At 30.8% G+C, this 27,198-nt stretch overlaps 1 protein-coding gene across 3 annotated transcripts in view; it reads left to right on the forward strand.

Annotated features, from left to right (window-relative positions):
- Positions 1–27,198, forward strand: part of LOC114333219 (tyrosine-protein kinase Fer) — a 211,590-nt gene that overhangs the window by 151,012 nt on the left and 33,380 nt on the right. The window contains exons 4-8 of one of the 3 annotated variants that reach the window (XM_028283078.2): positions 4,151–4,346; positions 5,348–5,485; positions 6,026–6,259; positions 11,435–11,621; positions 18,194–18,361. In XM_028283078.2, the coding sequence (XP_028138879.1) occupies positions 4,151–4,346; positions 5,348–5,485; positions 6,026–6,259; positions 11,435–11,621; positions 18,194–18,361 (923 nt within the window). Of the gene's footprint in view, positions 1–4,150; positions 4,347–5,347; positions 5,486–6,025; positions 6,260–11,434; positions 11,622–18,193; positions 18,362–25,684; positions 25,994–27,198 lie in introns of those variants that run through there. The other 2 variants (XM_028283079.2, XM_028283080.2) reach the window with 2 other exon arrangements.

Here is a 27,198-nt window from a genome sequence, read left to right on the forward strand (position 1 = left end):
TGTCCGTCTAGCACGAGGGAAATATGATTAGTTAATTTACAAAAATGAAGACTATTGCAGAACTAGCCCAGTCGGGATAGCATTTAACCTTGCATTACGAGCTGCCCCAAATTTTATTTTTCTAAACTTTAGGGGGTCAATAGTAGTGTAAATTTAAAATCTCGACTGAATTCCGCCGTTGCGTTAGCCGTCATCTTGATTTTAAAAGAGAACCGTTTTTGCTCAATATCTCGGCCGTTTTCAACTTTTAGACAAAAGGTATATAAACTAAAATTGTTGAAAATGTAATTTTCTATAATTTCTTTTATTACAATTTTTTCGCGCGGTCGATATTTTCCGAGCTATGGCGGAAAATAGTGATAGTTAGAGCATAATTATTGAATTATCTCGTTTATTATTAGTTTTACGATAAAAATGTATCTATACAAAAATAGAGAGAATTAAATTCTACACAATTTTGGTTTCTTTAATTTTTTTGTTAAAATCAATATTTAAGGTAGTACGTACGCGGTAATTGCGCGACCGTAGGACCTGATTGATTTTATAGCAATTGTTTTTGTTCAACATCTACGCCATTTTCATCTAAAACTGTTCCAGATATTATTTCCTACAATTTCTTTTTAACAATTTTTTTCATGCGGTTGATATTTTCCCAGTTAAGTGGGAAAATAGTGAAAAGTGGTGAGGGAAGCATAATTATTGAATTGAATCTTGTTTCTGAGCTGCCCCAAATTTTATTTTTCTAATCTTAAGGGGGTATATAGTAGTGTAAATTTAAAATCTCGACTGAATTCCACCATTACGTTAGCCGCCATCTTGATTTTAAACGAGAACCGTCTTTGCTCGATATCTCCGTCATTTTCAACTTTTCGACAAAATTATAAGAACTAAAATTGTTGAAAATATGATTTTCTATAATTCTTTTTATTGCAATTTTTTTCGTGTGGTCGATATTTTTCGCGTTATGACGGAAAATAGTGGAAGCGGAGGGGAAGCATAATTAATTGAATTGTCTCACTTATTATTAATAACTTTACGACATAATTGTACATAAACAAAAATTATATTTTATACAATTTTTGAAATTTTCAATGAAACACCAACCAAACTAAGTACCTACATAAAAGACATAAATAATAACTTACATGCATTAAGTTCTCTTAATTTTACTAACTAGCGGGTTTTATTGGTTGAATTTGCCTGTCGATGTTTTAAGTTTCATGTCAGCTAATATATTTTTATATTTCAACAATTTTTTTTTTAAATTTTGGACCCTGTTGGGGAGATTTCTCCCACTCCCTCCCTCGCAGACCCGCCACTGGTTCGTTCAGTAAAAGGTATTTCAGTAATAATGTCGAATTAGTGGCAAAAGGACTTTCATACAAATACGCCAGTCAATGGGAGCAAGAATAGGATATTACCTCCGAATTCTATCCTACTACATGGATTTTAATCAAATTTTGGGCCTAGCCTCTACTTATCTCCTAATTCAAAGTCTACCCTATGCCGATGTGTGCTTTTATCTTGGGGGTGGTTCCCACCCCTTCTCAAGGGTGGACAATTTTTTGGTTAAAATTACCACGGAATTCGCTAGAGAACCTAATTCTAAGCAAAAACTGTTCTATAATTTTTTTTGAAAACTCAATACTTTTTGAGATATTCGTGGTTGAAAATTGGCCATTTTCATTGAAACATAATATCTTTTCGAACGGTTTTTTGCGAATACCTTAAAAACTATGCATCTAACTAAAAAACTCTATTAAACATTTTTGTAGGTTATAAAAAACAAAAAGACACTTGCCGTCATAAATCTTCTAGTTATAATACAGAAAGAGATATGGTAGGTGAAAATAGTTTGTTTTTTGGTACATTCTCAAATTGGTGTATTCAACTTGAAATAACAGAGAAACGGTCGATTTTAGGTGTATAATGCTACTAATACCTTTTGTAGTGCTTGAAAAGACCTTTAAAATGAGCTATATTAAAGTTACATTACATTAAAACTAAGCGAGATATGCTGCAAACAAAATTGATAACTAATGTATTTTAAGAAAAAAGTAGTAAATTTTAGAAGTAGACAACGGTAAAAGTAGAAAAAAGTAAGTAGTAAAAGAAGTAATTTTAACATCCATCCACCAAAATGTAAATGCATCGTTTTCCTTCCACAATACCTTTTATTATAGTGTTATTTCTATGTCCAAAAAGTTGGAAGGGTTTAAAATGAACGGTTTTTGAAAAAAAAAGATCAAATTATAGAGAGCATTTTTAAATTTTCTTAAAAATCCTCCTTTTTCTCCATGTAACTTGAAAATGATAAGAGATACAGTAATGCAAAATAAAGAGGAAATTTTTATCTGAAAAAGCCCTACATTTTTGTGTGGTATTTTTTATTCGTATATCTTATCTTTTTCGAGTTACAAGGAAGATTTTTAAAAAAATTTAAAAATGCGCTCTATAAGTTGATTTCATTTTTTTCAAAAACCATTCATTTTAATCCAGTCCAACTTTTTGAACATAGAAATAACACTATAATAAAAAGTATTGTAGAAGGAAAACGATGTATTTAAATTCTGATGGATGAGGGGTTAAATACACTACTCATTTCTTCTTAAAACACATTAGTCATCAATTTTTTGCAGAATATCTCGCTTAGTTTGAATGTAATCGACATTTAGTATTGCTCATTTTAAAGGTCTTTTCAAGCACTACAAAAGTTATAAGTATCATTATACACCTAAAATCGACAGTTTCTTTGTTATTTCAAGTTGAATACACCGATTTGAGCATGCAGCAAAAAAACAAACTCGTCTTACCTACCATATCCCTCTTTGTATTTTAACTAGAAGATTTATGAAGGAACGAATCTCTTTGTTTTTTATAACCTACAGAATTATATAGTTTTTTTGTTAGATGCATAGTTTTTAAGGTATTCGCAAAAATCAGTCCGAAAAGGTGTCATTTTTCAATGAAAATGGCCAATTTTCAACCACGAATAACTCATAAATTATTGAGTTTTCAAAAAATATTTATAGAACAGTTTTTGCTTAAAATGAGGCTCTCTAGCCTCTTCCGTGGCTATTTTAAACAAAACATTTTTCACCCCCGAGAAGGGGTGAGAACCACCCCCAAGATAAAAGCGCACATCGGCATAGGGTAGACTTTGTTTCTTGAGCTATGTTCTGCTTACTGTGAAAATATCAAGTAAATCGATTTAGTAGGATGGAATTCGGAGCCAAATACCCTCATTGACTGCCCTAAAAAGCGATACCACTTCTCTAAAAAACATTCCAGCTCTCGACAGTATAAAGTGAGATATATCAATATCTGATTTATATAATTTTTGTTATTTTTACTTTAGTGAGATAAGAAAACATTTTAAACATCTTCTTCTTTTTGTATAGGCATGACTCGTCGTTCTATCGTTTTCGTGGTCTTCCCACTGATCGTCTTCCTATTGGGGAACCGTCTCTCGCCGTCCTTACTACTCCCTTTCTTGTCATTCGGCTTATGTGGTTATTCCATTCTACTCTTCTGTTTCTTACGCAGTTAATAATGTTCTCCACCTTGCATCTCTCTCTAATCTCTGTACTCTGTACGCTAGCTCTGGTCCATAGTTTCTTACCATCGATTTTTCGAAGGGTTTTCATTTCTAGCATTATTTTTGTCCTCTCTGTGTCAGGTCATGTTTCTGCCTCGTATGTCATTGGTCTGATGACTGTTTTGTAAATTCTGCCTTTCATTTCTTTTCCCATATTTTTATTTTACCATGTTGTGTCATTCAGGCAACCTGCGGCTCTGTTTGCTCTATTCACTTGATCTTTCACTTCTGTTTCGAGCTTTCCTTAACTAGATTGTGTGATGCCTAGATATTTTAACTCCATCACTTGTTCTATTATCTGACCGTCCAGCTCTAATTTACATCTTAGTATATTTGCTGTTGTAACCATGCATTTTGTTTTTTTTTGCGAAATTCACATGTTTAATTTAAATTTAAATGTACATTCATTTAAATGTTATATTTTAAACACAAAATGTTATAAACTTTAAATTTATCTATAAATATTATGTAGGATACGAATCGCATTTTTTAAATATCCCCCGTATCATTGACTACCTTTAAAATTAATTTCTATTTTTACAACTTTCGTAGCTGGTCGTGGAGGGAGAAAATTGGACGATGTCAGAGACAAATATCAAAAAGCCTGCAGAAAACTACATTTAACCCATAACGAATACGTTCTCCTGCTTTGCGAAGCCGTCGAATTTGAAAAAGACTTTAGGACTGTGTTACTACCAGGACTCTTGGAATATCAGCAGTCGCTTCAAGAATCATATATTTCCACATGGTAAGTTTTATTTAAAGTCCACGTTTAGATGTTATAGAGCTATTTGTTTTTTAGCGTGTTAGATTGTGATTGATGTTATTGTTCTGAAGCTATTTTCTTGTGGCATCTTAATGCAATTTACTATTTTTATATGGAATAAGCCACCATTTGAATTTAAAATTATTAATGCTTTGTATTTTGAGAACGATTTTCGAAGTGGAATTCGAAACGTCAAATAAACTTTCTAAAGTAAAATTGTGCCTTATTCCCAATCTTCTTCTTCTTGATGTGCCTATCCGTGACGAATGTTGGCGATCATCATGGCCATCTTTATCTTATCTGCAGCAGAGCCGAAAAGCTGCACAGATTGTGTTGAACCAGGTTTTGAGGTTCTTTAAGCGGTATGTTCTTCTTCTTCCCGGACCTCGCTTTCCAAATATTTTTCCTTGAAGGATGGCTTATAGGAGGGCATATCTGGATTCATATCGCATTATGTGTCCAAAGTATTCCAACTTTCGAGATTTAATGGTAGTCAGTACTTACTTACTTACTTTCCGTGTCCGGAACACCAACAACTTTAAATTCTGTATTTCCAATGGTTGGCCACATAGATGGCCCTGTCATTTTTGCTATAATTAAGTCTTCTTCTATGCAGGTCTTTCTCATCTCTGTGCATGATAGTAGATGCCGGCTGTAAAGATTTCTAATTATTTTCAGATCTTGGTTGTTAATTTCTGCTTCTTTTAGTATAATCCCAATAAAAATAGCAAATTAGAGTTATTGATGTTATTTCTTATGGAAACAAGAATTGGAGAAAAATTAAATCTTTATGATTTTATAGGCATTCATCCGTGTCAGCCTTTCCGTACCTACTGAGGTAAGCCCTAAAATACTCGTGTCCTATGAGCACCTGCGATAGGAAATAATCCAGTCGCCTATTTAATTAATCTAGAACCCATGTAAATTCACCGAATAGACTTACTTTTGATATTTATAGGAACTTAATACTAAATTTGTTACAGGAAACAGATTTTACATGACGTTGCCACAAATTCGGATTTAACTTCTGAGAAGTTCAAAGAAATTCAAAGAAAAATAGAAAATAGTATTGAAAGTCTTAAGCCTTCCGAGGAATATAAGGATTTCACCGAAAAACACAAGTAAGTATTTATCGAAATCATCTTCCTCATTCTATCTTTGGCTCTCACTTCATAGGTAAGGTCTTATGTATAATGTTCTTACAAATTTAACTACATATGTTTGACCTTTCTATACTCTATAAGCGCTCATCTTGATTGGTCTGCCTCATTGTGCAGCAAAATCTTCGCGTTAGACAGGATGAAAAAAATATTTTCAAGTTATTTTAGTATTGCTATGACTGACTGATATGCCATCCATCCGAATTTTTAGGATTTATATACGTAATAACTATAGTATATCAAATAAACTTAAACGCATATGAATCCTAAAATTGTAGATTGCCTTTCTAAAACAGTTTTAACTTAATCTCTCTAATGTTAGATTACAAATTCTTTTTGATAAAATCGGCATCACCGCGGTAAAAACTCTCATAAGGATTACATTGTCTATGTTCCTTATACTGCAAAGTCAAGGTGAGACGGACTATAGGTACTTTAATTTTAATTGACATAAACGATAGCGACCTTCATGATATTTTTTTAACAAATTTTGTTTTTCAGAACAACGCCTCAAGAACCAGTAAAATTTATATTTGACGAAAGCCTTGTTGAAGATTCGGCTGGAAAACTATTACCCAATCAACTTACAGTCGATAATTTAACCGTAGAATGGCTGAGAACTAAACTAAGCGATTTGGAAACGAATATTAAGGAAATTCAAGAAAAACGCACGTCCATCACAAGTACTGATAGTTTGGTGAATGGGAAAACGACTAGCAACGAAGCTAGTAATAGGTAAATGTATTAAATTATTTTTCTATTCATAATCATCATTCTCTTTGACCATAAAATTAATTATTTCGAGTAGAACCATGAAATACATTTAAACCACACGGGGTATTTCCAAAATGAGGATCGTGGAATAAGGTAAGGTCGCCAATTAAGGCGACCTTAACGTTTAAATATCTGTAATATTTTATTCAGGAACAATATGGGGGAAAACTCTTGTATACGTATTGCCTAACATTTTAGCTATCGAATTTCAGGATAAAATACTTACTAAATAAATAAAGAAATAAAAAAGTTTAACATTGAATAAATCTGGAATATTTGGCCTTATTAGGAACTGGTAGCTTAATAAGGCCAGTTTCATTTTTTACGCAAATTGAGGTGGATAATAAATTTTAAACCTAAGAATTAAAGAACAAATACCAAATTTAGTGAAAGAAACTTTTATTCATATTAAAAACAAAAATTTTTCAATACATTAAGCACACATATCGCACATTTACACACATCTAGGACAATTGGCTTTATTAGGACACTGTCTACTTTTTTATTTAACATAAAAAAATAATAAAAAGCAATATAGAGAAAAAACAGTTCCAGTTCCTTAAAAAGTACCTATTAATTTACTATCGCTTTACAAAGAAAAAATAATTGGCTTATATTCATTAAGTACCATTTTAGTAATTTTATAACTTACCTAAAATTTATAAACGAACTTCCGCACCGTAACAAACACGTGTCTAGTCTACTTGGCGCTGCTATGTGATACTACCAACTGAATGGCTTAGACGATTTTGACTGAGAAAGACATTTACGGTGACCTCTAATATATAATATCTATATTTAAGAAAACATTTGCAATTGGCCTAATTAAGACACTGGCCTTATTTGGCGACACTACCTTAATACTCATTTTCTGAATGTGCATAATTACAAATTAAATGTTGTTTAAAACGTTTCATAAATATCTTACAATAAACATAAATCGGTATCTAATTACATCTTCATAAAAGATATATTCTCTTATTCTAAAATAATGCTTTTCCATAGTTCATTAAAGGTATAATAAATGTGGTATGCAGCGTAAACTGATTAAACGGTTCAATGACTACATTGAAGGTTGAAAATAAATAATAAAATAAATTTAATTATTTTGACCATTGCCGTTAACGTTCTATACACCGGGTGACTTTAATATACTCTTTAATTTAAGCTTTCGACCTTTTTATTTGGTTTTCTTTTCAAAGTATGTCATTTATCTGAAATATTTCCCAAAAGACTAAGCTCAGTATACTCTTTATCTATACCACAGGCTGTGGGTGAAAAAACATGATATAATTCAGGAATTTTTGAAACCTATCAGGTGTTGTAAAGGACAATGCCAGGAATAACTTCTACTAAAATGTAACCAAAAATATTGTGCGCTTTTTTTTATTGCGATTTTCATTTGTTAAATTTGCAATTTTTAATGATTTTTAATTTTGCAGCTTAGGATATTGATTTTAGAGAAAAACTTTTTAATAGAAAGTTGTAATAAATTAAAAAAAACCTACAATTTGACGTATGGTAAGTTTAATTTCGTTAATTTGTTATTGCAAAACAGCCTGCGAAATGTCCAAAATGGTCGTTTTTTACAATTGCATTATTAATTGTACAAATATTTTTTTTTATTTTTTAAAGCTTTAAAATGAAGATCTTTCAATTCCAAACATAAAAAAATTGTAAAGCCAGATTAACGAATTTGTTGCTTAGATATTATAAATTGTTTATCCCAAGAGGTCAAATGTCGAAGGCTATAAATTTTTGAAAAAAAAATCATAGAGAGTTGGTGAAGCATCCAATCTGCTTCTAAAGAGCTATATTTTCATATTTTGATGTAAATAAATGCGTAAAACATTTTTATACCTCTAATTTTTGGGTTTGAAAATAAGGGGGCAAATTTCGTTATAAACATTTAGAGCTGAAGCGGCCCTGTACATCCTATGAGTTTTTAACTTACAGATTATTGTTGCTGAAGATGAAACGAAGATTTATAAAAAAATTTAAAATTTCTACGACTAAGTGAAGCCGAGATAATTTTTGGGTTTGAAAATAAGGGGGCAAATTTCGTTATAAACATTTAGAGCTGAAGCGGCCCTGTACATCCTATGAGTTTCTAACTTACAGATTATTGTTGCTGAAGACAAATCGAAGATTTATAAAAAAATAAAAATTTTCTACAACCAACTGAAGCCGAGATAATTGTTTTTTTTTTTCTTAAATCGTAGTGCCTTTATTTATAACAATTAAGAAATTATTTTACAGTCATTGACTAAAGAAAGACAAATATTATTTTAAAATAAAAATTATCATAAAATATAATTACATTTAATTATTAAAAATTATTTTTAAAATCGGTGCTTTTGCAAGCGGCTGAAATTTGCAAATCGCCCGGCTCGCTTCAAATCCGCGCGCTCGGAAAATTTTTACGTAACTTGTATTAAATTTTGACAGAAAACAATTTAATAATATTACCATTATAATATACAGTCTATTTACCACTGTATTTGTTTTTATTGATAAACTTTTATATGTGAAATCCAAAACGAATAGTCACTACAAGAAGAAAAAGTTTTATATTGTATATTATAGTAAGAAGTAACATTATTATTATTATAATTATATAAAAATGAAAAAATTAAAAATATGGTTATATATTTCATACATATGTATCATTTTTGTAATATTATTTCTTCAGAAATTTAATTTCACATATAAAAGTTTATCAAGAAAAACAAATACAGTGGTAAATAGACTGTATATTATAATGGTAATATTATTAAATTGTTTTCTGTCAAAATTTAATACAAGTTACGTAAAAATTTTCGGAGCGCGCGGATTTGAAACGAGCCGGGCGATTTGCAAATTTCGGCCGCTTGCAAAAGCACCGATTTTAAAAATAATTTTTAATAATTAAATGTAATTATATTTTATAATAATTTTTATTTTAAGATAATATAGTCTTTCTTTAGTCAATGACTGTAAAATAATTTCTTAATTGTTATAAATAAAGGCACCACGATTTAAGAAAAAAAAATTATTTCGGCTTCAGTTGGTTGTAGAAAATTTTTATTTTTTTATAAATCTTCGTTTTGTCTTCAGCAACAATAATCTGTAAGTTAGAAATTCATAGGATGTACAGGGCCGCTTCAGCTCTAAATGTTTATAAAGAAATTTGCCCCCTTATTTTCAAACAAAAAATTTTTTCTGCTTCACTTGGTCGTAGAAATTTTTTATTTTTTTATAAATCTTCGTTTCATCTTCAGCAACAATAATATGTAAGTTAAAAACTCATAGGATGTACAGGGCCGCTTCAGCTCTAAATGTTTATAACGAAATTGCCCCCTTATTTTCAAACCCAAAAATTAGAGGTTTAAAAATGTTTTACGCATTTATTTACATCAGAATATGAAAATATAACTCTTTAGAAGGAGCTTGGATGTTTCACCAACTCTCTACGATTTTTTTGGGATAAACCAACTCTCACCAACTCTCTTGGGATAAACAATTTATAATATCTAAGCAACAAATTCGTTAATCTGGATTTACAATTTTTTTTTATGTTTGGAATTGGAAGATCTTCATTTTAAAGCTTTAAAAAATAAAAAAAAAATATTTGTACAATAAATAATGCAATTGTAAAAAACGGCCATTTTGGACTTTCGCAGGCTGTTTTCCAATAACCAATTAACTAAATTAAACCTACCATACCTCAAATTGTAGGATTTTTAATTTACTACAACTTTCTATTAAAAAGTTTTTCAATAGAATCAATATCCTAAGCTGCAAAATTAAAAATCTTTAAAAATTGCAAATTTAACAAATGAAAATCGCAATAACAAAAAAAGCTCACAATATTTTTGGTCACATTTTAGTAGAAGTTATTCCTGGCATCGTCCTTTACAACACCTGATAGGTTTCAAAAATTCCTGAATTATATCCTGAAATCGACCTATTTTTCACCCACAGCCTGGGGTACTAGTGAATAACCTTATGGACAAAAGAAACAAAATTTAGAAACCGAGATCCTCAAAAAAAAATACAACAACGTACAGCCAGAAATAAGAAGAAAAAGGCTAAAAGAGACTGCTAGTATACCATGTAAAACATCGGTCGATAAAGAAGGTATATAACCTTATCATAAACTGTATCTACAAACTAAAAAGATGGGAAGAGTAGGTACATTCTATGGGTACAGTAAAAAGCTAGTTAGCGATGAACGACAAGTAAAATAAATACAAAATTGTAGAGGTCCCTCAATAACAATGGAAGAATTCGAAAAATAGCCAAGAGCAGCAGAGCTATAGGACAAAATGAAATCTTCTTTTTAAACGGGTTGGCCGGTTCGGACATTATACCATCTTGAATTCTCAATGTTTTTAAGACTTTTTTGCCTCTCTCTTAATACTTTTTCGAAAAGTCAGTTTTTATCGAGATATTTTTGAATACATGTCAAATCCACCATATATTTGTATATGGTTAAGTACGATTATGGAGACTTGGTGATAATATGAAAATTTATTTATGATTTACATTTTTAGGTATATTTTGAACCATATTAAAAAAGAAGCCACATCTCGATAAAAGGTGCCTTATCGAAAAAATACAAGGAGACAAAAAAGTTTTAAAAACACTGTGTTTAACTAATGGTACCGCAGTAATATTTCAATTGGAACGTACACAAACATTTGGGGGGTTTAAAACGACAAAACCCCCATAAAATTTTTATGTAAACATATTAAAAAATAAGCCTCACCTCGATAAAAACTGCCTTATCGAAAAAATACTAAGAGGCAAAAAAGTTTTAAGAATATTGAATTTAACTAATGGTACCCCCATAAAATTTTTATGGGGTGCACAAATTTCACTATCCTGCCATAAGAATGCCACATGTCCATTTTCAATAAAAAATCTCCAATAGTTTTCGATATATTATTCGAAAAAATCGATTTTCATTTTGTAACTTCAAAGGGCTGTAACTTTTTTATGTGCATATTTGTACTAAGGTAAGTTAGGTTCATTCGAACTATTTTTGTCCCAGAATATTATGTGATTTAATTTATGACCTGTATTTTTGTTACACCCTGTATAATGATCTTTTGTTACATTCTGGAGTCGATTAAATGCTTATTTACTTTTTAGGCTCTCTACTATAAATATAGATACTTCCAAAAAGGAAATAAACGAATTAAAATGCCAAGAGAGGAAGATGCTCAAACAAACCGAACTGATAAGAAGTGCCTTAAATGAATTGGGTTGCGAGGAAGCTCCAGCCGCTTGTGATCTCTCCATAGATAGTCAAAATTCGTTCAATGGTACTACAGAAGAGGTAAGTAAACAAATCTTCTTATAAACTGATTCAAACATATGAGGTCTTCGGTATGAGTATATGAATTGAAAGTGTAAACTGATTTAAATATTTGCTTTGTTTTTTATAATAAGTAAGTGGGTTATTTAATTACAACAGTAAACTGCCTGGGGTATGCAGACAACACGGTTATTGTGGATAAGAATCTTGAACGTTTACTTCTTCTTCTTGTAGTTCCTTCTCCTATCGGAGGTTGGCTATCATCACAGCTATCCGTACCTCATTGGCGGTTGTTCTGAAAAGATCTGAGCTGCAACTATACCATCTTCTTAAGTTTCTCACCCAGGAAATTCTTCTTCTACCGATGAATTTGTTTCCGTCCGCATCCTGTCGGCTTTGCATATTGTCAGTAACAGTTGTTGATTGAAAAAATGGTAGCCATTTTTTAAAATACATTATTAAATGTGAATATTTTATACATTTAAGGGTTTTTACCCTGACCAGTGGTTAAATCCTTGGGTTAATTTTTAATATGAGAATGTGTTTGTTCAAAGTTTTCTCTTCATTTGAGGTAGCTACAATTATAAGACGTAAGTTTCACTTTCTAATTTTTTATGAATAAGATTCTTCAACTTAGTCTTTTTATAGGATAGCTCTGATGATGGCATTAAAAAATGCTGAAAGTACTTAGCTGATTTTAATAAATTATTTACACACTATCAGTCTTTGAAAACATACACCAGTTCCCGTTTTGATTTATATAGAAGTATGTACAAGTCAAACAGTCTGTTTCTATTATTAATTGTATAATTGGTAACATACGACATTACATATCCAATAATTTTTATCCATTTATCAAATCTGTGCAGTTCGACCTTATATCGGAACCTCTACTATAAAAAAATAGAACGTTTTTTTTTTGAGTATAGATAGAGACTTTTTTTCACGATAATGATTTAAAACTTTGTATGCCAGAAGTTTTTAAATTATTATGGATTTGTGTTGTTTTGTCAATGACAAGTGCTTCTGCAGAAAGAAGTTTCTCCGCGCTAAAAAGGATTAAAATTATATCAGAAATACAACTGTACAGACACGATTGAGTAATATGGCAAAAGTCTCAACTGAAAATTCATTTATAAAATCGCAGGATGAGAACGCTTTTATATACGAGGTAATACATGATTTCGCAGAATGTACTGTAGACGGCCTCACGTTATAACGTCACAAAATCGACCTTCTGGCCATTAAAGAGAATCTAACACCGTAATAATAATATTCCTCAAATGTAGGGTGCCTCACCATCTTGTACTATCACGAGCCGCCCCTGTTTAGAAGTAATAGTATGAGAAAACTGAAAGTCTTTGAAATGTGTGTATTCGGAAGGATTCTAAAGTTTGCGGGGACAGAACGCAGAACAAATTACAGTGCGTTACAAATAAGGAGATGACAGAACACTTCAAAGGATTATGATTAAAATACCGAGGTGAGAATCAAATCATACGAGATCAACAGGCGCATCGACTAATTTATCAGAATGAGATAATTTATAATTAACAGGAATCTCAATTTAGAATTGAGGACGAGAATGCCCCGATGCTGAGACTACTCCAAATGTCAAATAAATGATGCAGAAACCATGTGAGCTGATGTTTATCATCCAGAAAGGAAAGTTAGAATGTAACGGAATATAATGAGAGGAGAGAGATATGCCCTATAGGCTATTGATTATGTACTATAGAAAGGAACTACAACGTTAACCACGGTTCTTAGACATTACTACGGTTGCCTAAATCGACTAACCAATGAACATTAAGGGTGAGATTACGTCACGAGAGTTTACTGTCATTTGAATCGTAATATGATTTTTTTCGAATCCTGAGAAAACCAAGTATTTTAGAAAAATTTAAACGCAGGATGCAAGATTACATTATTACCGAGGGCGGAAAGCCCCTTAGAATAAATAAAAAGTTTCTTTTGAATGAAATATTTGAAATTAAATATCACACTTCTCTTTTATTTTCAGCCCTGTAACTTATTAAAATAAACATTATAGAAGTTTTCAGGGACTTTCAGCCCTCGGTAATAATGTAGTCTTTCATTCTGAGTTTAAATTTTTCAAAAATATTTATTAATTTTCTCAGGATTCGAAAAAAATGAATACAATTAAAACACATTGAGAATTTTGACATGCGACAAAATTTTGCATTAACTCAATGTAAAATTCTGAACTGTTGAATTCCAGATTCCCTAATAATTATTGTACATCAAAAGACATTAGAAACTATTTGTAGAGGATTGAAATCTGTATTGGAAATAACTGTTAAAATTGGTCTACGTAATTAAACATATTCCAAAATTTTGTAAAAATGTAATACATTTTAGTTTTCAGCCCAAACTTAGGCCACACACAATGCAATAATGTTCACATTTTTGAACTGTCAATATTTTTATTTTATCATCTATTGTTTAAAAACAATACAGTTGATAAGATACCCTCAGTTGCGGAGAAAGGATTAATAATAAAGATTTTTTTATTCAGTCAATGGTGTGAGCACTGTCAGTTAAATAGTAACGTGTGGCCTTACTTTTACACGCATACCTATTGTGGCAAATGTATCATATTATTCAAAATTTTGGAATGCATTTAAATCGTAGAACAATTTTAACTTTTGATTTTAATACAGATTTTAATTCTCTAGGGCCGGTTGTTCGAACGCTAATCAACATTGATCACTATAAAATATTTAATTACTGTCACAACTGTCAATGTCAACTTTGGTTAGGTTGCTGAAAACATAGTTAATTATAATTATGAGATTAGCTAGTCAATTAACATAACAATTATTAACATAATTGATTAATTAATTTCATAATTGTCATCAATAATTATGTTTTCGGCAACCCAACCAAAGTTGACATTGACAGCTGTGAAAGTAATTAAGTATTTGATAGTGATCAATGTTGATTAGCGTTCGAACAACCGGCCCTAAAAGTATTCTCTCATAACTTTTGATGTAAAATAATTAGGAAAGCAGAAGTTCAACAATAAATTCAGAATTTTACATTGAGTTTCCTATGGCCCTTTTTACGATTCACCACCCGGTATGAGATAAAATGTGTACTATTTGTCTAATTATTTCATAATAACACAAATAATACACATATATACACAATAACACACATTCAATGATCGAAAATCATTTAAAAATATGGGAATGTAAACTCTTGTGACGTAAAGTCAAAAATATAAGTCTCCCCACCACCGTCGGACAAGACAACCGTAATAAAGTCTAATAACCGTGAACGTTAACGGGGTTTTATTATTTCATATGGTCAATGAATCTCTATAGATGAAAAAACCGCGGAGTGCTACCATTTAAAGGGGTGCGTTTTTGAGAAATGGGTGAATTAGTCCCTGGGCACAGGTTACATTAGGGTGAGTTCTATGCACTTTTGGTACAAACACGTCTACATAAAAATTGTTCCTGGTTAAATTTCCTATCTAAATATAACTTTTTAAAGTCAAAGATACTTTTTTTTACAAAAAAATATTCAAAAGAAAAAGCACAAAGAAACCCAAAAGAAAGAAATTTTGTTTCTTGTCCCATAACTTTTGTCCACGGGGATATAGGTATAGACATTGCTTCACAGAAAAAAAACTTACATATTTTTTCTTTAAAATGGTGTTTGGTAGAGGTCATTAGTTTTTACAGTTTTCGAAATATGATTTTTCAAAGTTCGCCACTCACAGCAATTTTGGGCCATTTTCCTTGTTATTTCGCAAATATTGTTCTGTAACTTTTTTCTACGTAACTTTAGGCATATGCAATGGTACATGTAAGAGGAATAGAAATCAATTACCTTTAAATGTTCTACTGTAGAATGTTGTACGACTTCTTTTAAAGAGGTTATCTTTTTCAAGATTTTATACTTTTAACGAGTTTTTATATTTTTTACGATTATTTTTTAAATTTCCCATTATAACTTTTTTTTCTACATTTAGGTACAGTCGGAAAAATGAAAGAATACCCATGAACGAACATATAAAACACGCTGTATTTTCCTGTCACCGTGTCACAAAGAAAATTGTCCAGTGCAAGTACATGTAACAATAATTATTACATGTACTTGCGCTGGCCAATTTTTTGTGTGACACGGTGACAGGAAAATGCAGCGTGTTTTATATGTTCGTTCATGAGTATTCTTTCATTTTTCCTACTGTATATATTATAGAATAAAAAAGAATGCTTATTCTGTTTACTTTAAAATGGTGTATTATACAAAATTCTAGGATTATTTTTGAATAAGATATGCTTTTTCAAAATGTAATAAGTACTTGCAAAGATTCTTGATTTTAGGAACTTTTCTATGTGATTGTGTGTTAAGATTGAATCTTATTTTTTATATGTGGACCTTTGGATCCACTTGACTTGGCCGGGTAAACTTCAAAATATGGATTAATTCAAATATTTACTGTCAAAGCTCCTGCACCACAAGCTTTGCTTGAAAAAATAGCATGTAAATGTACCAAAGGATGTACAAAAAACTGCGGTTGTAGGAAGATAGGAATTAGTTGTTCAATATTCTGCAAAGGGTGCATGTGCATGGATACTAATTATGGGAACTCTTAAGATAACTAAGGTGTCAGAGGAAGATATTGAAGCTAATGCTAACGAAGAGATGGACTTTGTTTTTGAAAATTTGTTAAATGTCAACTATTAAATAATTTTAACTAAAGTGATGTTTTCTAAAACTAATATTTATGTAATTTTTGTAAAAGAAATAATTTTAAATAAAACAGGTACAAAAATATCAAAGAATTTTAAAGAACAGAAAGTAAGCCTTTTTATTGAGCAATATATAGTATATTCATGTACAAGAAACAAAAAGTTATAGTCGGTTCGCTAAACTCAGACACAACTGGCTAGTGATTTTAGTAAGTAATTTTGCCAATTTGGTAAAATTGGCAAAAAAATATATACTAAATAGTTAGTAATTGTACCAATCTTAATGGCAAAGTTGACCAAAAACAAAAAAAATACCGACTAAAGTCACTAGCCAGTTGTGCCTGAGTTTAGCGAACCCACTATGTAAGGAGAAATTTAAAAAATAATCGTAAAAAATGTAAAAAATAATATTTTTTTCATATTAGGTATTATATATTATATAATATAATATTTTTTTTTCTCTGATTCTGGCTTTGGTTTAGAACTAGAACCTTTAGCCACGTAATTGTATAACTTATCACTAAGTCAGGGGAGTAATGTGTAGTGTGTGTGTTGAGTAAGTGTCTTGTTACTTTGCAAAGTCGACGTCATTGTCTTTGCAAAGAGACGCTAATTGTTTCCGAACGTCTGCGGTCCCTCCGGTGAGTACCGATCCCACTAATATAATATTATATAATATATAATGTATTATATAATAATATTATTTTATTTTTATATTATATTATGAAATATCGTTAAAAGTATAAAAACTTGAAAAACCATAATCACTTTAAAAAAAAGTCGTACAACGTTATACAGCAGACCGTTTTAAAGGTAATTGATTTCTATTCCTATTACGTGTACCATTACATATACCTAAAGTTACGTAGAAAAAAGTTACAGAACAATATATGCGAAATAACAAGGAAAATTGCCCAAAATTGCTGTGAGTGGCGAACTTTGAAAAATCATATTTCGAAAACTAGAAATCCTAATTACCTCTACTAAACAACATTTTAAAGAAGAAATATGTAGGTTTTTTTTCTGTAAACCAATGTCTATAACTATATCCTCTAGGACAAAAGTTATGGGACAAAAAACAAAATTTCTTTCTTTTGGGTTTCTTTGTGCTTTTTCTCTTGAATATATTTTTGTAAAAAAAAGTATCATTGACTTTAAAAAGTGATATTCAGATAGGAAATTTAACCAGGAACAATTTTTATGTAGATATGTGTGTACCAAAAGTGCATAGAACTCACCCTAATGTAACCTGTGCCCAGGGACTAATTCACCCATTTCTCAAAAACGCACCCCTTTAAATGGTAGCACTCTGCGGTTTTTTCATATATAGATGTCCATTGACCATATGAAATAATAAAACCCCGTTAACGTTGTAGTTCCTTTTAGCTATCTTATTTTGAATATAATCAATAGCCTACTACTTTAACTGATCATGTGGGGTAAAATAGAGAAAAAGAGATGAAGACGAAGACAAAGAATCTCTTGTTTAAGAAACTTGTTTGGTTTGTCTTCACCTTTACTGAGTTATTCAGAGCAATAGCATCAAAGATAAGAGTTCTTGTAATGATTGCTAACCTCCACCAGGAGATGGCACCGTAGAAGATATGTCAATTTCTGGACAAAAATACATTAAAATATAATGTAACAACAATGGTACCTATATAAGTACTATATTTATCTACTGAAGTTTTAAACCGTTTTAAATGAACTAACACCATTGCACAGTGTATTAATGGTTTATTATTTTAAAAAGATTTCATCTTTCAGGTTCTCATCCATATTATTCATATTATAATGAGTAATTGTAGTTTTGTAGTTATACCATAATAACATACTTGGTGTAGGTTTAACCAGTACTAATTTTAGGGTAATGGTTCTCAGAGTACGCTTTCTAAACGTAGTAGGTTCGAGCCTCAGAAGATAGTTAAAATGTTACGCAAACCCTTTAGACGAAAATCAGATCCTTCGTCTCCCGTTCCTCCTCCACGCAGGAGGAAAGATTCTGCTACTTGTAGCGAAGGGGGAGAGTCCAGCGTAGGTGTTTAGATGTATAAAGCATGTCTTTACTGCTAGCTTTTTGCATGTTAACTTTGGCTTTAAACTGGTGTAACGTTTGCAGTAGTTATTTACAGCACTAATTAATATCTATGTATACCTCGTCCAATTTACTTACCGTTGCACGTCATCCGCGCCATAGCCTGTGACACGATACCAATACGAAATATCTAGGCGGTAGGTGTGTTCCCCTTTAGAATCATTTTGATTCTAAAAAAGAACACACCCACCGCCTAAATATTTCGTGTTGGTATCGTGTCACAGGCTATGGCGTGGATGACGTGCAACGGTAAGTAAATTGGACGAGGTATAGTTAAGTTGATTGTTGCTTCATTCGTGTTAATTGTTCATTCAACCTTTTTGTTAATTTTTATGATTTAGGCACTGTGATTGACTGTTAAAACCAGGAATATAAATAAATGAGGTAAAGTGAAATTAAAAACCTAAGTGGAAGAAGGGTGTAAGTGACATTCTCTAAAATTTTGAGTTGCCTAGTGAATCAAGGTGATATGTCTATCATATGAAACTTACAGTGTACCTCTAAAAAGCTTGACAACATTGTTATTGAGCTTTTTAGAGGTACAGCTGGTTCCTAAAAAAACTGATACGACTCTTAGTAATATTTGATCATTTTGAGCAGTGTATTTGATTGGTTTGACTTTATATTATATTTATTGTGGCAGACAAATGATAAAATAAACAAACAAACAATTGATTACATAATATGTTAATTCATAAATTGTAATGTTAAGAGGAAACAGTAGCGATCAACAGGTAGCGAAAACGCGTTCCAAGATTGCGGCTGTAATTTTGAATATTTTTTCGAGATATTTGGTACACGTATTCGTAATATAATAAAGAATGGCGGTACAGAGCCCAATTTGAATAATATATTATTATGTGGAAATTACTCTGTAATTAAATACAATATTAAAAAAACGAGCCTGTACCGCCATTAAGAAAAACAAAAAAATACACTTTCTTCAAATAAACTTTTTTATCCGATGCCTAGATTTTGTGTCATTTTGGAACTACTAAAATTTTTGAAGTTATACTTCTTTACCGGCGATAGAGGGTAAATTTTTATATGGGAAAACCTAGCGACCGGGCGCATGCGCATTATAACTTTGTTCTGATTGGATGTTCAAATGACATGTCAAAAATTATTCAATATGGCGGCTGTGGCACAGCTGTAGTTAGATTATTTATGGTTGTTGCGTTTTAAAATTTGTGTGAAAAGAAACAACAAACAAAAGTTAGTTAATAGTTATACTGCCTTTTTAAATAGTTTTCATATACCTATATTTTTGGACTTTTGGACTATTTTGGACAAGGAAAACTCATTCTAATTTGGTAAGTAGTTTTTATTATAATCATATTGTAATTATACATTTGGATTAGGTTGAAATACATACATTTATTTTCACAAGAATGCGGATTTTAGAGAGAAATCCCAAATTAGGTTCGATTTTTATTTTTAAATTATGATTTTTTGGCGTAGATTTATTTATCTAGTAGGTATGTAATGCTTTGATTTACATACTTAATTTGATTACCAACAAAAGTTCTACCAATCTTCATCTAATATATTGTTTTCTTACTGTTTTGTTATATTTTTATATTTTCTTCCACAAAATTTAAACTACATAATTTAATTTTCAAAACAACTGTCAAACAGTAAAACGTTCAGTTACCGTATTTTTCCACATGATAAATAATGTGGGATTGGACGAGTGAGTCTACGCTTCGATTACGAGTCAAAGCGGCACGAAATTCAAGGGTTCAATTCCCGATACAAGTTTTATTTTTTTATTTTTTTATGTATGTTATGATTGTAAGTATATTTGTTATATAATTTTTTTTTCAGAAAATGCGTATTTAAAAATTTTTGCCAACAATTATTATCGTTCAGAAATAATTTTTTCTTTGTGGCATTTTTCAATGTGTTTGTGTGCGTTTTATTCTTTTATTTTTTAAAATTTTTGGTATTGTCTTAAAAATCACATAATATGTAGTAGAAGTATAACTTCTTACGTGCGTACAAAGTACACACACATTCTTTTTTTTATTTCATTAGTAGTTCCAAAATAACACAAAATCTAGGCATCGGATAAAAAAGTTTATTTGAAGAAAGTGTATTTTTTTGTTCTTCTTAATGGCGGTACAGGCTCGTTTTTTTAATATTGTATTTAATTGCAGAGTAATTTCCACATATTAATATATTTTTCAAATTGGACTCTGTACCGCCATTCTTTATTATAGTTAGAATACGTGTGCCAAATATCTCGAAAAAATATTCAAAATTACAGCCGGAATCTTGGAACGCGTTTTGGCTACCTGTTGATCGCTACTGTATCACCTTAAGGTCTAAATTTTGATATTATTTTGAATTCTTGCAGTTTTCGCATCTTCAAAAGGATTCTCTTCTAATCTCTCCAAAAGCTTACAATCTTCATGGGCGGTAGATATTTTTGGTCTTCCAGAACCTTGCTTTCTTTCGAGTTTCTTGTTCTCTCCATTTTGTATTAATATTAAAAACTGTTGTTCTGCTTACGTTAAAATAGTTCGCTACGGCAGATAGTGACCAACCATCTTCTAATTTCGTTACGATTCTTGCTTTTAGTTCTTTGCTAGTATGTGGAGCCATTTTCTGAGGTTGAACAGAATAAGTTATCTGACAAATTTTAAGATTGGCAAGTGACAGTGACAGTACGTAAATAATAGTATTTATCCTTTAAAATACACTGCTCAATTTTCTACAAAATAGGCTTTAAGAGTCGTATCAGTTTTTTAGGAACCAGCTGTACAATGTAAGTTTCATACGATAGATAAGTCACATATCGCCTTCATTCACTAGGCAACACAAAATTTTAGAGAATGTCACATACCTCCTTCCACATAGGTGTCAATAATATTGGCCAATTTTATTGAGTAATATCGATCAATTTGATCTAATTGAGTGAAAAATCTAATGCTAAATCATATCGAACAGGTATAATAAGTACCTAACTGATACAATAAAAACAAATTAAATTAAAAATGATGTTTTGCTATCTTTTGCAACATTTAGAGCATTCTCATACTCCGTGTTATGTCTTTTTGAGTGTTTAGCACGTCTAATCTGATGTTGTTTAGGCAGAAGCACTGTCTTATTTCAGGTATTCGCCTAGCCTCGGTTTTACCCTATATGATCAGCTGTAGGAATTCTTACAAAAAAAGTCGTACTTATCAGGTTTCATTAGATAATAGTGATGGTTTTCTGGAATGATGAAATTAGGCATAGTAATTTTCCTCTTTTTGGCGCTTTCAATAATGTTGCGCTTTCTTCAGCTTCATAAATTTTGGATTCAAATTTTCGTTCATCCAGCCGCTTTATCTGAATTTAGAAACATTAAATACTGGTGATCTGTGCAGATTTGTAGAAAAAACTTGTTTAAATTTTCGTTTCTTCCCATTTCGTATTGCAACTTAAAATTACTTATTTTAAAAAGATTAAGATTTCGACCTTCCTCATTATCGGTTCTTGCTCCAGTTCTCTCCTTATATCTTCATTTCTGAATATCTTAAACTTCGTAACTCTTGATATTGTCATGTAGGTATTTCATCTCGGTCACGTTTATCATTGATTCATGCTTCTTTTGCACAATCCATGTTTCTGCCCCAAATGTCATTATCTGATTACAATTTATGTTATATACTCTGAGTTTAGTTTTGTTGTTTATTTCTGATTTTCCAAAAATTGAATTATTTAATGAGTAATACACCTTAGTAGCCCTCTTCAGTTTATTACTTATTGCCATGTCCGTTTTTCCATCATATTGCAAAAGTAGATAGGTACTTGTTTTATTACTTGTTTCTGTACTATTATATTGGTATTCGGTTATTTTTTTCTCATCTTCATTTATTATCATAAGTTTCGAATAATTTACAATTAACTTCCTAAAAATAATTTTTAATTGGGGTAGTTTATCGCGTCATGTGGTGAGAGTGGAGCACTTCCATTAAGTTTTCCTTGCAAGTTTCTAATGATGAAACAGATCAGAATGGAGATTAATCCTGGAATAGGCCAAGACACAAAAAGGATTATCAAGCCAGTAATAATGATGATGACCTGTAAATCAAACCACCATTTGGTGAGCTCAACAAAATACATAAGAAATAACAATCACAACAATCTAATAAAAAGAAAATGTAACGAAGGTCAAAACATAAAACCAAAAAGGTACCCTACAGATAAAAGGAATAACAAATGAAGAAAGAAAAACGATATAAAAACCCAAATACACCTAGCAACAGAAGAAGCCATTGGAAGGGAAAATGACCAGATAAATTCTAAAAACAAAAAACCTTATTGGTGGACAACAAAGATAGAAAACCAAACAAAAGAACAGAAGAAAGCTGACCACAGGAGGTCAAGAAGACAGAAGAGAATACAGAACGCAAATTTATGAAACAAAAAAAAAGTAATAAAAGCAGAAAATACCAATACTGGCAAAAATAAATGTAAAGATAAATATAGCTTAATGGAAAGCTCTAAAGCAGAGGAAGCATGGAAACGTAGAAGAACTTCAGACAGGACTTTGACAAGGATGCTGCCTGTCACCAACTGTATTTAAACTGTACATAGATAAAACACTAAAAAACTGGAACAACAAATAATGTGGATAGATGGGAGTAAAAATTATTCACAACTATATCCATAGCCTTTTGTTTGCCGATGATCAAGGAAGCTAGGATATGGAAATTAATTATGATGAAACGCAATACATCGTCAATGGAAACATATCAAAAGACCTGGAGATTAACAACAATTCAGTAAAACAAACAAATGAATATAAATACTTAGTTAGGAGTAAACTTCAACAAATACAGGGTCAGATGAAACGGATGTAATAAATAAAATAAAGAAAAGAAAGACAATAACATGACAGTTACACTTAATTACATGGAGAGAAGATATTACAAGCAAAATAAACATAACATTTTTAATACAACAGTTGAAAGCTGCTCACTTAGTCCAGAAAGCCACTGCGCATCCGCTAGGAAAAATATTCTAATTCGGATTTTTTGCACAATCTTACTCAAAAAGGACTCCTTTTAACAAATTTGCATGTTGCCAGGACCAAAAGGTGGTCAAAAATTTTTTAAACGTTTTTTTTTGTTTTTTTCCTTAAATAATTTTTTTGCACGGAAAAAAGTTTTTTTAGGTTTTTTGGATCATTCCAAACAGAAAAGGTCTTTAGTGACTTTTCTCTAAAAATAATCGTTTTTGACATATAAGCGATTAAAAATTGAAAAATTGCGAAATCAGCCATTTTTAACCCTCAAAAACTATGTGAAAAACTGAAAATTTGAATGTTGCCAAGGTAGGTAGATATTCTTTAAACATCGATTGATGAAATCCCGAAGAGTTTTTTGCAATACAATTTTCAAAACTCCTTTGTTTTTTAATTGCTAATCAAGCGTGCGCGACACTATTTTCCACCGACAGTAAGGTGCAAATGAAAGGAACAAATTCGTTATTTCGTAAACCGGCGACTTTAGGGAAAAATCCCGAAACAGGTCGATTTTTATTTTTAAGTTATGATATTGTGGCATATATGGTATACTAGTGACGTCATCCATCTGGGCGTGATGACGTAATCGATGATTTTTTTAAATAAGAATAGGGGTCGTGTGGTAGCTTATTTGAAAGGTTCTTTAATTCTCTATTCATTAATATAAACATTTACATAATTATTTATACAGGGTGTACTTCTACTTCTTTTTTTGTCAAATAATTTAATTTAATAAAAATTTTTTGGACACCCTGTATAAATAATTATGTAAATGTTTATATTACTGAATAGAGAATTAAATAACCTTTCAAATGAGCTACCACACGACCCCTATTCTCATTTTAAAAAATCATCGATTACGTCATCATGCCCAGACGGATGACGTCACTAGTATACCATATATGCCACAATATCATAAATTAAAAATAAAAATCGACCTGTTTCGGGATTTTTCCTGAAAGTCGCGGGTTTATGAAATAACGAATTAATTCCTTTCATTTGCACCATACTGTAGGTGGAAAATAGTGTCGCGCACGCTTGATTAGCAATTAAAAAACAAAGGAGTTTTGAATATTTTATTGCAAAAAACTCTTCGGGATTTCATCAATCAATGTTTAAAGAATATCTACCTGCCTTGGCAACTTCAAATTTTCAGTCTTTCATATAGTTTTTGAGGGTTAAAAATGGCCTATTTCGCAATTTTTCAATTTTTAATCGTTTATATGTCAAAAACTATCATTTTTGGAGAAAAGTCACTAAAGAGCTTTTCTATTTGGAATGATCCAAAAAACCTAAAAAAAACTTTTTTCCATGCAAAAAAATAATGTTAGGAAAAAACAAAAAAAAAACGTTTAAAAAATTTTTGACCACCTTTTGGTCCTGGCAACATGCAAATTTGTTAAAAGTAGTCCTTTTTGAGTAAGATTGTGCAAAAAATCCGAATTAGAATATTTTTCCTAGCGGATGCGCAGTGGCTTTCTGGACTAACTGTACGGCTCAGATATGTGGATGACAAATAAAAGAATGAAAAACAGAATAAATGAAATTGAGATTATGTTTTGAAGAAGAAGCTGCAGATTAGCACTAATGGAGTAAGTGAGAAATGAACGAATTAGAGAATTAATGAATGTGAAGGAGACGTTAAATGATGAAATGGAAAAACGAAAATTACTTTGGTATGGACATATGCGAAGGATGGACGATACAAGAATACCGTTGAGAACTTAGAAATGGTAACCAAATATAAAGAGAAAAGGAGGACATCCTAGATTACAGTGGAACGTGCAAATAAAAACAACAATAATGGAAAAAATAGACCTCACTGAAGAAGTTATATATGACAGATGACAAGAAGAAATGGCGATTGAAATGTGTTAAATGGCAAACATAATAATTATTCTGTGTAAAATCACGGATAAGTAAGTAAGCAATATTAAGTGCAAAAAGAATATCAATTGCAACAGCGCATTTTTAGAAAAATTCAATAATACGAAAATCGAAAGATAAAACAAATCTTAACTATTATCTCATTGAATATTTCCTTAAATTGTTAATATTAGTCTATTACCTACGAGTTTTTATAGATTAGTTTTCATGTTATCAAAAGATATCAAATTAATTGCGAGTATTCAGATTTTAATAAAATTTCGTCGAATAAGCATTCAACATTTTTTTCTACAATACTTACTATTTTGTAGACTCTTACTAATTTATAAATGTTTAAATTTAATTCATTTTAGTTTACGCATTGCACTAAAATGGGTATTTATAGCAACTTTGTAGATATGATATTATAAAACTGTCTATCTCCATTTCCTTTTGATAAAAACATCAGGACAATACAATAGAACGAAACATTTTAGTTCGACAGATTTTTTAATGCGAGCTCATAATGAATTTCTAAAAGTTGATTAATATATTGTGTTTTGTGTAACCGTTAATTAATTGTTCTCCAGTTTTTAACCACAGGTGAAACAAATCAGTTGAATGTTGATGGTGTTACAGTTTTGTGAAAATGTTTACCTGTTTTGGTATAAAAAGAAGAAATACTGAGGTAAGGTAGTAGTACCCATATTTTCTTCTTGTTTCTTATACCTACATAGTTTTTTAATATCTGTTTGTCTTTGCATAATAGAACTCTGTATAGGTTCTCAATTAATTATCAATCTAGTAACATTTATCTTTCGTGGTTTGGTGATCTGTTTCACGTTTTGGGTACTAGTATATATTTTCTCTCCTTCTGTTGATGTGTCCATTTCATTCTAGTTTTTCCTGTGTGATCAAATACTCATATCTTTCACATTTAACAACAGTCTTATGTTTGTTATTAAAAATCAATCAAACATTGTCACGACTTCCCTCCTAATCCGTCAGTTGTTTTTGTTTTCTGTCTCGTTCTCTCAAACACTTCTTATCTTTTTTGTATTTGTTGGTGTAATTGACTGTATCTATGTTTATTTGTTTTTTTAATCTCCTTTTTTCATTTCATTTTCATTTAAATTTCCAGTTTTTCTTTCTTCATGGCTTGTTTGCTTTAATTCTAACTTACTTAAGTATTTGTAGAGGTTATGAAACTGTTTTCTTATGACATATTTAAGTTAAATACTATATGTATATAAAAATGAATGAGGAACTTGGACAGTCCATAGTAAAAAGCTTTCGAATTAAGTAGAGGGCTAAAGAAGAATGTTGCTGTTTTTGCTGTGGACATCATTTGTGTGAGAACATCATTTAAAAAAATATTTAAAAGAAAATATATTATAAAATCGATTTGCATGAAAATTGGTGAGTGGTTAGAGGATATCTTAAGGAACACAGGTGACATGGTGCCAACTTGCGCTTTTACCCTGGGGGTGGATGCCACCCCTTCTCGGGGGTGAAAATTATTTTATTAAAAATAACCCCATAATTCCATAGAGGGACAAATTTCAAGCGAAATTTGTTATATAAAGTTATTAAAATAAATCAAAACTTTTTGAGTTATTAAAGAACAAAGATTTTAATTTTTCTTGAGAAAAATGCATGTTTTTAACCAATTTTTCATCAATAACTCAAAAAGTGTAAGTTTTTACAAAAAAGTTATTATTATCAAAATTGAAGCTAATAAAAAATGAAATAAACTCCTTACTAGAAAAACCTTTTAATGTTAACTAAAAGTGAGTTATAGGGTTATAGGTAATTGAATGTATATTTTTTTCGGCGAGTAAAAAACTTTAAGTATTCAAGCTGAAATAACGGGAAATTGATGCATTTTATAAC

This window comes from Diabrotica virgifera, chromosome 7, assembly GCF_917563875.1.
Source record: "Diabrotica virgifera virgifera chromosome 7, PGI_DIABVI_V3a".
Lineage (NCBI taxonomy): Eukaryota > Metazoa > Arthropoda > Insecta > Coleoptera > Chrysomelidae > Diabrotica > Diabrotica virgifera.